At 40.2% G+C, this 15,721-nt stretch overlaps 1 protein-coding gene across 9 annotated transcripts in view; it reads right to left on the bottom strand.

The window, feature by feature from the left end:
• Positions 1 to 15,721, bottom strand: part of LOC146523986 (teneurin-3) — a 192,381-nt gene that overhangs the window by 50,581 nt on the left and 126,079 nt on the right. For 8 of the 9 annotated variants that reach the window (XM_085170575.1, XM_085170597.1, XM_085170567.1 and 5 more), the window contains 6 exons: positions 14,831 to 14,956; positions 12,434 to 12,648; positions 6,664 to 6,871; positions 5,476 to 5,577; positions 3,709 to 3,903; positions 2,392 to 2,592 (listed from right to left, as the gene is read on the bottom strand). In XM_085170575.1, coding sequence (XP_085026701.1) covers positions 2,392 to 2,592; positions 3,709 to 3,903; positions 5,476 to 5,577; positions 6,664 to 6,871; positions 12,434 to 12,648; positions 14,831 to 14,956 — 1,047 coding nt within the window. The remainder of the gene's footprint in view (positions 1 to 2,391; positions 2,593 to 3,708; positions 3,904 to 5,475; positions 5,578 to 6,663; positions 6,872 to 12,433; positions 12,649 to 14,830; positions 14,957 to 15,721) is intronic. The other variant, XM_085170622.1, reaches the window with a different exon arrangement.

Genomic DNA, 15,721 nt, shown 5'->3' with positions numbered 1-15,721 from the left:
TTTAATTGTTTGACTCAGCATGTGTTTTTCTCTGCTTTTAACACACACACACACAGAAATAGTGTATTCCAAGAGGGGGGAACTGCAAATAAATCATCTACATCTCACGCACAGATAACAGATGGGAGGGGCCAGCCTTTGAACTATCATGTCACCTACCTGTGTCGAGAGATAAACCGCCTGAATGCAAACCTGGTAACGAATGAAAAGGTTGTGCTGTGAGCAGCTGGGAATACTAATTGTTCTCATCTCCTCGAAAATAAACCTAAAGCTGCAGCAAAACTACATTGCATTTATGATGTTAAAAATACATTTGTGTTGCTCTTCAAGAAGAACATATGCCAGGTCACGCAAAAGTAGCGTGGAGTCAACGCTTTTGTTCTTAACATATGCTGTGTTTATAATCTGTGCATGCTACAAGTGTTCACTACACAACTTTGACGGTGTGATCACATCGGCAGTTTGAGTTATTCAGCCTATGACAAAAAAAATAATTTAGGTTCAAACTGGTAAGCAAATCAAAACCTATAACATCTGATCTGGTAATCCAATTTAAGCAAAGTCATATGCTGGTTTTGTAAGTTTTTTAACAAAGAAAGTTTAGGAAGAAAAGCAAAGCATGAACTTAGCAGAACTAGGACAGATTTCAGTCTAGACCAGTGGTTCAATCGAACCCTAGGGGTTCGGTGAGTTGGATTTTAGGGGTTCAGCAGAGCCTCATGACATGCATACATTTTGTGCACCAGTAAAAAACATATCTATGTCTTGAATTTGAAAAAAATCACATTTTATTTTTCACTAAAGAGGGGTTCAGTGAATGCGCATATGAAACAGGTGGGGTTCGGTACCTCCAACAAGGTTAAGAACCACTGGTCTAGACTTATGTCCAAACATGAGTGACTCATGTCATTATTTGTCTCCTTATATCCAACAAAGCCTTTGTATCGGGTTTGTTTCCTGGAGTCAGGTGAAATTACTTTCTTACTTTCACTTGGTAAACAGCTGAGATTTGGGGGTTTTTTTTGGAGTGTTTGTGTCATGTAAACAGACATTTGGTATTGTTATTCCCATTTGCCCATTTGGGAACGCTTCCTCATCATAAAACATACTGTCTTTAGTTGAAAATGTTGTATTGTGAAAATAAACAAGAAACGGGGTGGTATAAAAAAGGTGTAACCAACAGCAGTGCTCATAAAACATCAAAGCAACATGTATTCATGGCTCTTCAGATGAGAAATGTCAGTCAGCCAAACTCCTATTCATCATTATCTGTTGGTGCAGTCCCAGGCTATGATTCAACAAATGAATAATTTTGTTTCCTTTATGCTTTATGTGTGAGAAAGCTGAGAAACACTGATTTATGACTGATTTAAAATGTTCATTCCAAAACGTGGCATATTCATTTAGGAAAACAAATTGTTCTTCAATGTTCTTTTAAAGATATTTGAAAAACATCAGTGATAAATTACCTCAAATTGTGTTGTTTTTTTTTTTGTTAAATTATTAAAGATCAAATCATAAATCACACAAATTCCTCTTCTAATTCCTTTTATTAATTTCTACTCAAAATCGAAATATTTGTTGCTTAGGTTTCTTAATAAGATAACCAGAAGTAGATGCACCGCACTGTGTGAGACAGCTTTTATTTCAACTTAAAACCGGTAATAAAGGCTTGCACATCTGCTGTTTTCGATACCCGGTGTCTGTGCACAGCAAGAGGGGGAGTTTATTTGGAATACACGCAGAGAAATGTGGTACCAATTACTCGTTAGAGAAACTTCTTCAATAAAAAAGTGAAAAACAAAATACTATAGATCTCGCTGCACTGTCTGCATTGACTTGTTTGGGGAACAACCCTGCACTAATCAGCAATGCGACAGACAAATACAATAAAAGACTACAGATTTAACATCAACTTGCTTTAATTCTATTTTGGCAAATGTGTAGAATTTGAAAATGTGCCTAAAATATGAAAAAGACCAAAAGCAGAGCTGCGACAGAAACAAGGCAAACTTCTGTCAGTATATTAATGAAAATCAAATTAAAGCTGAAGCTCGTTTAGTCGGTTGACAGGAAAGCAAAGGAACGAAACAGAACGGTATTAAATAGTGTGTCACCTTTCAAGGTAAATGGTCAAAGATTGCTGAGATCCAGGGTGACACGTTTTTATTCATATTCATATTTAGTTCCAATTCACAGATTTCTTCTTGACCTTAAGGTATGTGTGTGTCACCGTTTTTCATCACATTAAGGTTTCATTGAGCAAACTGTTAATTAAAATGAATTATTAAATAAAATGATTCTTTAATGACTTTGAAAATAATAATTATTATATAACCTGAAATCACGACAGCTTTAGGAGGTGGAAAGAAAGCGAAAAAGCGTTCTGACCTATGGAGCAGTCGGCACCTGTCCAGTTCGCCTCGCAGATGCAGGTTCCCGAGTCGGTGTTGAAGGTGCCGTGACTGGAGCACTGCTCTGGACAAGTGCTCTTCAGGATCTCACAACTGATCCCTCCCCAGCCTGGGTTACAGTGGCACTCGCCATGATGACAGGCTCCGTGACCAGAGCACGTCGGGTCCACACAGTCCACTGAGGACACACAGCAAGTGTGACAGCAATGTCAGTTTACCACTTTTAGATTGGATATAACCCTACTTATTTACCCTGGCCACTTTGAGTCTGCTACCAGCCAAAAATCATTTTAGAGTGGAAATACTTGAGTGTCAGATGATGGCTGGTGAGGCACAGCTGAAATTTTTTTGCAGGGTTTGGTGGTGGCCAGTAGTAATTTTCCACCCTATGTTCAACCAGTTCCTCTACGGTATATTATAGGGTGCTTCCACCATACTGGCAGCATAATTATGCTCCATTACAGGCGATAGGAAAAGCAGCACAATTAGTGTCTAGACAGATACAATCAATTACTATTAACAATTTGCAGACCAACTTGCTGATCTAGGTTAATAATTGGCAATTATGACCAACATAATCAACCCATTACTAACAAGGGATAATTTCCTGCAACGTTTTTCTGCTTCTTCTAGTGCTGATTGCGCCGTGCATTTCTATATCTACTCGGACGCTGATAATGATTATTTGCCAATTTGTCAAACTGGAGCCCTTACTTGGAGCTGCAAAAGCAGCTTCCTCCCATAAATGTTTCCTTCCCATATTGTTTCACTTCAAAGAAAACCACAGTATATTCATTAAAGAACTTAATAGCATTTTACATGTAAGGTCAAAAGCTCCTGTAAGCTGTAAATCGGAGCTTATAATTGCTTTTTGTCTGCGTGGAGATCAATAAAGTTAAATGCACTGAAGTATTGAAGTGAACGGGGGAGGTGAAAGAGCTCGACAAGAGAGAAGAAGGAGCACTTCCTTAGTAAGCAGAGGAACAGATGCCATTGACTGATTGATTTTAACAAGTGTCTTCATCTGTGGAGTCTTCCAATAGGTGACTGCATCAATAGACTCTGCTCAATCTGTTCCAGCTTGTACCCTGATGTGTTCGAAACACTAAGAGGGAGTTAATTCATACAACCCGTATCAATAACGACATCCAAAGCATTATCTGCTCGGTGGAGTCGAAAACACCAATTGTTTCACCAATGGACTGTGTCGATTCCCCCCCCTGAGCTTCACACAGGAATATGTTGCATCTTGCAGCTTTGAATCCGGAGGGAAGATTTCTTATTTTCAGGTTACCTTGTTCACAGTTGGTTCCTTTGTGTCCTGTGTTGCACGCACAGTTTCCAGCAACGCAGAGCCCATGTCCCCCGCACTGAGGATCAATACACTGGGACGCAGGAACGTCGCACTCGGTGCCTTTCCAGCCGCTGTAGCACTGACACCGCCCCCTGGTGTACTGGCCGTTACCGCTGCACAACACCGGACAGGCGGCTGAAGAAAGACACCAGATACATTTTTATCATTCTGTATTGTTTTTTTGTTTTTCATCTAATGTAGATGGAAAAAAATCAGAAATGCTGTAGATTTGCAGTTACATGAGAAATCTGATAGAGTTTTTTGTCTATAATTTAAAGCCCGCAGGCTTAGCTTGCCAAAAAAAACAGCCAAGAGAATGAAAACTTCCTCGAGTCTTTAGAGTGGTTGGTAGGCAAATTATGTTCCCAGATACAACTTTGTATTTATGTATCGATTGTGCACTTGTTTTAAACTGAACTTGTAGTTAAAATGTATCTATTTCTCCATCCATTCGCTTCCTCTTATCCTTAGAGACAGACAGCTGTTTGCACTTTACACAGTGGGGGGAAGCTGCAGTACCTGGAGAACACTATCCACACAGAAAGCAGGTGGTGGAATTGAACTCAGGACCTTCTGCTCGTAACTATATATCACTTTTTTTTTTTTTAAAGCAAATTGATCTGGGAAGCAGGAACATCTGCATGGTTCCAAATGGAAAGTCATGAAGATGCTGGAGTTAGTTGTCAATAATGTGAAACTGCAACAATTAAGTGCAAGTACAGTTATAGCCTGTGATGACCAAAAGCCAGAACACAAATCGTATCAAGAATCAAGCTGTTCTCCTTGTTACCATCTGGCAGACGTTACAGGAGTCTGTCTGCTCGGACTACAAGACTTAAAAACAGTTTTTACCACCAAGCCGTACGACACCTCAACCACAACACTTAAACACACACAACACAGCACTCAGAAGCTACCCTGCAGCTTCACAAGTACTCTGTTTAATCTGCACTGATCACTTCACTTTATTGTCATTGATATTTATATTTAAAGTGCAATACTGTAATTTTCTGCTGCTCATTCCTGTGCAATATCCCATCTGCCCTCCCGTCATATTTCTTTTCAAGATTTTCTTATTTAATCACTAGTGTACATATATTTATATTTATAGATACATATATATTTAGTCATTTTTTCTCTTTCACCATGTCTCTCTAATATTTAGCTCCTTACTATTTTTATATTTTTATATTTTATTTTATTTTATTATATTTTATTATATTTTCTCCTACTGTACCATGCTGCTGAGTGACTGCTGCTCGTCAAACACATTTCATTGCAATGTTGACCCTGTGCTAACTTGCATATGACAAATAAAACTGAAACTGAATCAGAACAGGAAGCACCTCAGTCTTACAGGAGCAGGTCACAGATAGCTAGATAGACAGACCTACACACAGAAAAGGCCTGTGCAATACATAAGCAAATATTATATTTGAGCTGTTCTTTCTGGTGGACGAGCAATGCCTGAATATATCCACTGGAGTCTCTTTAAACTGTCTAAACGGCAAATTCTGCATTTCTAGTTTGAGACTGCTGGAAACCTACCAACTGACAAACACACCATTATAAAAACAAAAGTGTATTTACTTCAGTTCTATTATGGCAATCCAATTTTCCAAAGCACACATATATATAGCTGTCTTTGTTTGTTTTTAATTTAGTTGAACCGACCCTTTAAGATGAATAAAGACGCTGAGCAATTACCTCTGGAACAATATGGTCCTATGAATCCTGGGAAACAGTGACACGATCCTGCCATACACTCCCCGTTCCCATAGCAGTTGTGTGTGCACTCTGTCACCGATTCTGTGGGTACAGCAGCGTGTAAATCCAACAATTAATAACTCATCAGATTGTCACATTACAACAAATCTAAATTTCCTCTTTAATATAACATTTGACAACTGTAAAAATGTGTGAAATACTGCAGGACAGCCAAGCCAGCAATTTTTCTTTTATCCCCCCCTGCATTAATTTAGAATTTCTAAGCATCTCTTATCTGCAGTGCTTGTATCAGTCATGGCATACATTTACAGCTATTTGTCCACGTCTGAATAAGGTCTAAGCCTCCATAACACTATTCTGCAGCCCAATTGTTCCCATGTAAGCCATGTTAAGTAAAAGCCACAAAGGCATTTTAAATTACAACAAATGTATTTCCTTGACACAATTTCCTTTTTTCTTATTTCCTCTAACGCTTCACCACCACCCCAAACCCTTGAATGACTGATCATGCCCACACAAGCAATGCAATCTCCTGAGTGTTTACAACTCAAATCCTCTCCGAGTTGAAGTTAATCTGACATATCCTACAGACAGATCTTGTGTTCATTCAACAGACCATCGCTCATAAAAGGCACCCCCAAAAGACTGGGACCCTCATTTTGATCTGCGTTAAGGGGGCAAACTTTTTTGTTATTACTCTAGCTTGTATTGGATGTTCATTGAGCTAGCGTCGGACCCAGGCAATTTTGACCTCACACGTCAATACCTTTATATTTGTAGGGCCGGATCAATGGAACCCCCCGAAGGAAATAGAAAAAGAAAAAAAACGTTAACTCAACCTCAGTGTTTTTCCTACCGCAAAACCCACAAGGAAATTTCACAGACTTCAGAACACTGAAGAGGTTGTTAGGAGGGAAGGATCAATGCTGTGTATGGTCTTGCATTATAGTGTTGAGCACAATAATCCACTACCCTCCGACGGAAGCCCAGATCTGCCTCTTTGCTTTCTCAAAGTTTAAAAAGCTCAGCGTGTTTGTGTGGCAGCCAGATTTTCCAAATATCTAAGTGTTTGTTCATGCAGGCACAGTTAAATTAAAGTCTTCTGAACATGTTATTACACACTATTTCAACTGCACTCGTTCTCATAGCAGATGCGTGTCCTCATACCTTGGATGATGGTGTTATAGGACACCGTCTCCACGTTCCGTCCGTCATTATAAAACGCAAAGTGCCACACTCCCGAGTCCAGGTACTGGATGAATCCGGCTTGGTGGACAGCAACTGGGTCTGAGCGGGCCCTTGTGTCCGGTTCACTCAGAGCCCGATGCTCTTTGGCGATAAGCCGACTGCCGTCCAGTAGCTCGACAAAGTCATACTGCAAAACAAAAGCCAGAACAGATTCCAGCAGATGCAAAAGATGGACCTTTAATGTCAGCCTAATTAAATCAGACAGTAAAGGAGAGAGAGGGAGAGTTTTCAAAAAGTTTTGATCTTTTGAAATATTGAATGCTTCGCATGCAAAGTCTGACAGGGACTCAAAGTTAGTTGTAAAGCAAGACACAGCCATAACAAGTTTGTGTACACAGCAAATATTCAGAGTATAATAAATGTTGATTTTTCAGTGAAAGCTATTTGGAGTTGATAGATGTGGTTTGGAGAAGTGTTTGTATACTGATAGAGCTGATATGGCTCTAGGGCAAATGCTCAAAAATGTTCCAAAAATATATTGTTGCGTCGGGCGGGAGTGAATTTACAGACAGGCTGGCAATGTGTTTATTACAATCTGCTAAATTAACATTGATAATGTAATAATGGGGATAGTAAAAATCCTCATTTATTCAGTTCAGGAGCACCTGTTCAGAATATAAATAAATACCATGTTTCTCAATCACGTCTATACACATTTTACACAGTTTCTTCAAATTTAACTCAGTAGACTTGATGATAATGGTCCTGCTAATTTTCTTTTGATATCTGTAGATTGTAGTTTTTTATCCTGTCTTCCTTCTCTCACCCCAACCGGTCGCAGCAGATGGCCGCCCCTCCTTGAGCCTGGTTCTGCCGGAGGTTTCTTCCTGTTAAAAGGGAGTTTTTCCTTCCCACTGTCGCCAAAGTGCTGCTCATAGGGGGTCATATGATTGTTGGGTTTTTCTCTGTATCTATGAAGCACCTTGAGGCGACTTTTGTTGTGATTTGGCGCTATATAAATAAAATTGAATTGAATTGAATTGAAATTGAATTGCTAAGAAATAACCATATGGATTCCAAGATTATTCCCACGAAATAACCATCCACTGTAGTGAATGCAAATCAGCATTGGATATTATAAACAGTAGAATGTAGATGCAAAGCATTAAAAAAATCGGTCTAATCAATGATTCATTTTGCAATGCTTGCGCACTGTCAAGTTTGGTATCATTTGGATGAGTGATTAGTTTGATTAAAATATTTGTTACACAGTACTTTACTGTGAGATGTCTAAAGAACCAACGCTGACTGCAAGAGATTATAATATGAACATTTATGACCACATATAATTTGATTTGACGTAGCTTTTTCTTGCAAGGTGAGTCTGTGTTTGATTATTTAGCAAGTGCATTAATTGGCATTAACTCTGCTTCTCATCTTATGTTCTTTAGTAACTTTTTTCCTTCCCTTTTTAACATCATACATGTATCTGTTAGCTTTCACAACGGCAGTCTGCCCAAACAGCCATTTAAGAAAAATGTGTACATTTTAGGGACAGAAAATGCCCTGGGCTCTCCCTGAACAGGCACTGTGCTAGTGAATGAGAACAAATGCAACTTAAAGACACAGTGACCTCAGGCGTTTTCTTTTTTATTGTTATATGTGAGGAATTTAGCAGCGTATCGATATATTAGCTCCAAACAAACACTGATTTAAAGGGTAAACAAGGAGTAACGAGTTATTCCTGCCAATGAGTGAATTGGTGCATCTGGTCTCACTGCACCTGCTCGACACCTGAGCCTCACTGAAGCTGCAAGGTACACACAGCTCTGCAGCAGAAAACAGTGTAACACAAAAATCCCCAAACATGCTACAGGCTGCAGAGGAGTACATCTGATGAAGACAGCAGATCCCCTGGCTAACGCAGTTGTTAGCGACACAGATGCACTGAGCCTATAGTGCAGGCTCAGGCTGGAACAGAGTCTGTGGATTTCTTAGGAGTGGGATGCATACAGATTGGCACAGTAGCTGTTTTTAAAGAGCTCCGATTCAAATCCAGCGATGAGGCTGTTTGCAGAGGGCTTTGATGAACTGTTTAAGCCATTGATTTCTGACCGACTCCACAGCTGAAGCACTTTTAAACGGAAAATTCAGACGCGTACGTTTATAAAATTTGACCACATATTAAAATGTTCCGTTTATTTCAGCTGGAAGTCAAAACTTCATCATTTGATTTCAGTAATAACTGAATTTACAAATAATTGTAACATTCTTTTGTAGTCCACATAAAAAGACACTTATAATCGAGGACCTATGGAATATTCTGTCTCACGGAAACACAACAAATGTCCAAATGGATTAAGAATGGGGACAAAAGGTGAATTAAAACAGGATTTAGTGCTCAGGAATGTGACAAACTCAAACTCAAAGGCCCAGGCGACCTTTTAGTTGACTTGCAAACGACTGAGAAGAGAGCATTAAGCGAGGGGCAGGATGAGTCAATGCCGTGATTTAAAGCGTTCTGAGCAGAGCAGGGGGGCAGGGTGGGGATATTAACCTGGCGGAAGTTGACTTCTTTGTGTTGTTGACTTGAGGGAGAAGTAATAAAACAGTTCATCCCAGAAACCCTAAACTCCCCGGCCAAGTGCATACATCTCGATTAGCTTGTGTGAAAGGCCCCCTCCCCAACTCATCTCAATCCAACAATACGGGTGAGTAACAGTCAAGAGACCAAGCGTGAAGAGACTGCCGGATGCCCCATGGACAGAGGAGGAATGCTCAGAGGCTGTGAATGCCTTTAGATTGAGTGGACAAGCCGTACTCGTACAACAGAGTACAAATTGCTAAGAAAAAAAAGAAAAGAAAAAAGGAAAGTTTGTTCCTCCCAACTTCTGGTTTGTATCAGCACAGAGAGACACTCAATAGCAGATGGAGGAACTCTATATTTGAGAAAGGTGGAAAGGCTATTGCACTTAAATGCAGTCTTGTCTTCCAAGCTGTGAATACGACGAACAGTCAATATCTCTCATTGGGGTCTTTCATGCTCAGTTAAGTAAATGCATTGATTTGTGCCCCCAGTACCTGAATAGAATGTAATTTGGAACAATGGACACAGTGGCCCACCATTGACAAGCTTGAGTGTCAGTGCAACAATTGCTCGAGACATAAAAGTAGTGTCTTGTTAATTAGTACCCTTTGGTCTTTGATTTTGTTGGGCTACCTTTTTTTCACCTTGAAAGTGCAATCCAGCTCACCTATTGTCACTTGCATTGGACTCTCTTCCATCACGAGTGGCCCTAACTGTCTTCACTTGAGTGAAGCCCATCTTTACTAAGAGAGAATGTCGAGAAGGTGAAGCTAAGAGCTTTTGCTGTCAAGTGTGGTGGAAAATAGCCATTGTCTGAGTGCTTCCATCACCATCACTAGACGTTGGACATTCAGATCCCCAGAAATGCCATTCAAGTGACACATCAGACATTTTGGAAACACTTCAATTTGCAAATGGCAGCCATTTAGTGGAAATGAAAGCTGTGCATGCCCACACACATGGGCAAATCAAACCTGAGAGCAGAAAATTGAACTACGCCGAGTTCTAATTTGCAAAAGCCCCCATATTCACATAGAAGTAAAGCAAAGGGAAAAAAAACAACCCTTATGTAATCTGAATTTAATCTGGCAGTTTCACCCACATCTTCTTTAGGACAGTGAAGTGGCTTCCACAGATAATAGAAAATGCAATCAAATTTCTAAATCCTGCCACCACAACTCTCTTCAGTAGATATAAGAAAAAAAGGCTTGTTCGTAGTGATAAACGCACAGATAATTACCGTAATTATTCTTAAGAAAAGTGTTCGGTGAGAGATTTCAGCAGCTTGTAAAACTTTACGGTTTTTGGTTCAGTCTCGCCGTTTGCCTTTTTTCCAGACACAGCAGGCACCCATTAGTGAAAAGCCTCTATTAACCAATGCGCACAACCTGATAATGGAGCGCTGAGCAGCTAAAAAGCCTTTACAAGGTGATTAATATGTCAGTACTGTGTTGTGCCCTAAAGGTGCAAATAAATAAATGATTAAAGGTTAAAAAAATAAAATCTTTACATCCTTAATTGGATGTACAATAATTCTTGTTGATGCAAAACATTAAACATACAGGTTATTATATGTGCAAACAAACTGAGAACAACAGAAAAAGGCGTTTGATTTGATGGGCAGTGCAAAAGGAAGGATTTCCAGAAACGTCAGGATATCTTCACTCTTTTGACTTTATGTTCATATCCACCATTGAAGGACGTTAAATATAATTAAATCTGTTGAGTGAGTTGAACAGAGCAGCAAGGGTGAGACCAGATATTGGGGTCCTAAATCTAGTTACACTAGTGACTAGGGATGGGTACCGGTATCCGGTGCTATGATGGCACCGGTTCTGTCATAAACGGTAGTAACCAGACCGAAAAGCAGCGCACATTTCGGTGCTTTATTTCTGTGTTTTTTTTTCTGAACTGTGATACACTTTAGATTCTAGCCAATCATTTTACGTTTCCGAGGATAGTAGGCGGGTCCAGGTACGTACGTTCTTTTAGAGCAGAGCTACAGATTAAAAATGCCCAAGGCGAAGCGGTCAAAAGTCTGGCTGTACTTCACAGCAAAAGATGCAAACTCAGCAGCTGCAACAAGTGCTTTAAGGTGATACTGTGATACTGTGCAAAGGAGGTAACACCTCAAATCCGATGAAACACCTGGCGACGCATAGCGTTTTTTTTAAAAGCCGAGAAATGCGCCGTATTTGATAGCTTGCTGCGAGACCTCACACCAAGCGCATCTACTGCGGGTGTGGTGCTTGTTATTGGACCCAGAGTTTGCAACAACTAGCAAACACCGTCGTAGTTACATGCGGCTGTCTTCTTGTTTGATGGCGATGGGCGATCGTGGCTCAAGAGTTGGGAGTTCGCCTTGTAATTGGAAGGTTGCCGGTTCGAGCCCCGGCTCGGACAGTCTCGGTCGTTGTGTCCTTGGGCAAGACACTTCACCTACCGCCTACTGGTGTTGGCCAGAAGGGCCGATGGCGCGATATGGCAGCCTCGCTTCTGTCAGTCTGCCCCAGGGCAGCTGTGGCTACAACTGTAGCTGCCTCCACCAGTGTGTGAATGTGAGAGTGAATGGGTGGATGACTGGACGTGTAAAAAGCGCTTTGGGGTCCCTAGGCGGGACTAGTAAAAAGCGCTATACAAATACAGGCCATTTACCATTTACCATGGCAGATACTCCCTTCACCCTGGCCAAAAAGGCTAAAATGACCAAAGAAAAAGTGGAAAACAGCTAAACATGAGAGGTTTTTGGACAAAGTTTGCGTTTTTCCATTGTTTAAGCACTGCTTCCAGCCAAGAGTGATATCATATATGCCCTATAGCTGCAGAAAAGGCTAACATTGTTAAGTTTTTACAAAAAAACAGCTGAACATGAGAGGTTTTTGGACCAATTTTGTGTTCTCCATTCTTTAAGCACCGTTTAAGCACCGTCACCGTTTCAAAAGTACCGGTTTGGCACCGGTATCGGATAAAACCTAAACGATACCCATCCCTACTAGTGACAAAGAAAGAACCATCCGAGTTATCCCCAGTAAGCACATTCTCTAGCAAGATGCTTTCACCGCTTATCAATCAGACTTTTCAAATATAAGACGACGTGTTTTGGTTTTCTTGACTCAGTTTCACACTATCCTAATTTTAAAGACGTTACATCAAAGCCTTTACCTGAGTGTGAGATGGTGCGAGGCCCTTTCGTCCATAGACTCCAATCAGTGCATTTTTCTGTACTGAAATGTTGAACTTAAGAAAGCCTGGTTCCTCCATGTTTATTTGAGAGTGCCAGAACACACCCGGTGGAATGCTCTGACCCACTCGCTTCCCTATGTCCACCTGCCCAGTGTCGATGGAGTTGTTTTCCGGATGAAGCACGCTAGTCCGTCCTATAAGAGAGAAACAAACCCGAAACCATAGAGTTAAGGTGATATTGACTGAACACAACCATCCAAAAGTTTTAGAATAACTCCAAAAATAAGTATGAATTCCAGCAAATAAATCATACAAAAACTAGTAACTAGACTACCAAAAGAATGAATATATAAATAAATAAAACAAAAATTATAATAACAGTTTAAGTCACTGGAAAGTAAGAAAAAAAGACAATAAGAAAAACTTTAATAAGAGTCATCTGAGTTTAATAAAAGCAGACATATTCAAGGATTAAGAAAAAGGATTAACAGCTTTCTCACAACAATGGAAATAAGTGCTGAAAGTTAATGCAAAGTTCCTATAGGTGCCTCAACTTTTAATGATCGCTCACACAGCCTTCGTCTCTGTGCAAAGCCCGTATCAGAACCGACTTTGTTACTACACCTTCTGATTATTACACTCTGCTGCAGGAACTAGAACAGGATAATGCTATCAAAATGGTGGAAGAAAGGAAGACCGACTGGTTGGTCATCCTAGAGCACGATAATGAGCCAAAATATCAGAAGAAGAAAAGTGGACAATGATGGAAGGGCAGCAGAGTCCCCATATTTAATCCCCATTGAGCTGGTTTGGCATCGGCTGGACACAATGAGAAGTTACATTGTGCAAGTTCCAACAACAACTGGACAAAAACACATTTTTTTTTAAACCATTTGACCAACAGTGCAAATAAGTCATCACAGAATCTTTAGCTATCCTCTCATTTTTCATATATCTTTTGCTTTGCAGCATTGAATTGTTTCATTCATGCACAGGGGCATAATAGTCATATCTTTTCCAAATGAATTGTGATTGAGCAAGGGAGTATTAAACGTAATGGTTCCCTGTAGTCCATGATGCACTGCTCAACAACAAAATGACCAGATATAATTGCCCTTTTATAAGACTAAGAGGCCAAGTCTTCCATTTTTACTTTGGTCCCGGTGACTCATAGACTAAGCCCTCATATCAGATAAGGTCTAAATGGAATCTGTCACATATACCGAGCGCTACCTTGCCAGACCAATAACAGCAAATCAAAACAATTTGGAGAATGATGTCTTTAAACTGTGCCCTCCGAGTGGCAAAGATGGAGAAACGGTGGGTTTAAATATAACTCATACTCAATTAAAAAACCGTAGCTTGCGAGGTGCTATTATAAGAATACATTTTTATTGTTAAGAAGAAAAAGCTGTAAAGCATTTTTAAACCCCTACCATCTAAGGCTCTGCTGAGGAGGGAATGCAGCTGGATGATACACTCGCATACCTTCACTGCTTCTTCTGTTCTTACGCATTATAGAGTGTGGACACAGATATACTGTAGCTGTGTCTATATCTGTTTGTGGCAGACCCCAGTTATTTGCATGCCTTGGTGTTGTGCGTGTAATGAGGCCATTGGCTGTCACTTCAGCTTCAGTCAAAGTGAAGACTGGAAGCCAAGTTTACCTCCAGGGAGAATAATAGCTGGCTATTGATTGCCTTTAAACAGTCCAAAACCTGTCTCATGCTATCTTAATTAGCAGTACTTATGAGGATTTAAATCTAGTTGAGTTTAAACAACTGAGCTTTTGCCTGGCCTACTCAACTCAATTATTGTTTTCATGGCTATGCATTCTAAATACTGTGTGCGCTTAGAGATTAATTTGGTGGCTTTTGCTGTAAAGGTGAGCTGCAATGGCCGGCCTGCTTGTTGATGAATACACAATGGTCCGAGATTATGATTAGAGAGTAGAAAGCTGTCTGGAATCAGTTAATTAATATTCAGAAGGTGAAAGATCTCAATAAATTTGAAAGTCTGGGCATTGAGCTGAATGTGGAAGCCAAATGTTTTGCTGCCGCATTTTGTCTTTATTGCCATTTAGACCTTGGCTTGATTTAATTCATTTGCGTGTCGTTAAAACTCATTCTGCTTTTTGTTCTGACATTAAATTTCAAATGCATCGACTAAAGAAACCCTTGACTTTAGATGAAAGTTTTTCATTCATTGGCCAATAACTAATCAACACCTTCCCTTTCATTTAAGCTGTTTAGTATTCAGAATATTTAAAACCCACACAATATATTTTATATACAATCCAAACTAAAATCCAGTGAAGCCAACAAAAGAATAAATAATATTAATATTGTGCATTACATGTCATTCTTATTTCCTCACCATCAGCAGAGAGAGCTGTCCCTACACTCGACTGAGTGGGCCCTGTTTTCCCAACTCCTCCATTTTCAAAAGCCGGCTGGTTGTCCAACTCTTGGAGCTGCCAATTGAGGCCGAAAAGGTGCATTGCTGTGAAATACACACACACACACAAAAAAAAAAAATAACTGCGTGGGCTTGTAGAAATAGATAAACAAATAACCAAATAGTGGCACAGAAACAATCAAGCCACTTAAGCACAAAAGACCAGTGGGAGTGCACAATAGTTGAATCCGATGCAGGGTGAAAACAACAACAGTTTAACTTCCAATATTTCAGTTTAAATTTTGTTTTCAGTGACTACGCTGCCATGGGTGGTTTTTATGTAAACACAGCACCGATACAGGCCAGACAGAGTCATTTCAATCAATAGTTAGCAACCCCCGTTGCTGTGGCAGGTTTCCTTGGGGAGCGCTGTTCATTAATGCTCCAAAGTGCCTGGACACAAACCGTTACTGTATTTAAGAAAACAGCAGGCAGGATTTCTATTTTGGCGAAAAGCTTCCACTTCAGACAAGTGCGCGAGACACACTGGAAAAGTCGTAACTTCTCCGACACTAATACAAAGCAGGAAGGACACAGATGCAGCTTTATGTGTTAGAAGAAGATGGAGGAAGAGAGAGTCACACAGAGAGTTTGATGAAAGTGTAAGACCATGTATTGAGACAGACACTCACAGCAGGAGAGGGAAGTGAGAGGGTAAGATGCTGCAACACTCTAGTTCTCTTACATAACTAAACTGTGACTGGCTTTCATTCAGACAACCTGCTTTATTGTCGCAGTATTGGGTGCAATCAAACTGTTCTTCTTGTTGTTTTGGGAAACTGAGGTACTTCTGTGAGCACAGCGAGAGGG

Source organism: Neolamprologus multifasciatus, chromosome 2 (assembly GCF_963576455.1).
Source record: "Neolamprologus multifasciatus chromosome 2, fNeoMul1.2, whole genome shotgun sequence".
NCBI lineage: Eukaryota > Metazoa > Chordata > Actinopteri > Cichliformes > Cichlidae > Neolamprologus > Neolamprologus multifasciatus.
This window is presented reverse-complemented; position numbering and strand designations above follow the sequence as displayed.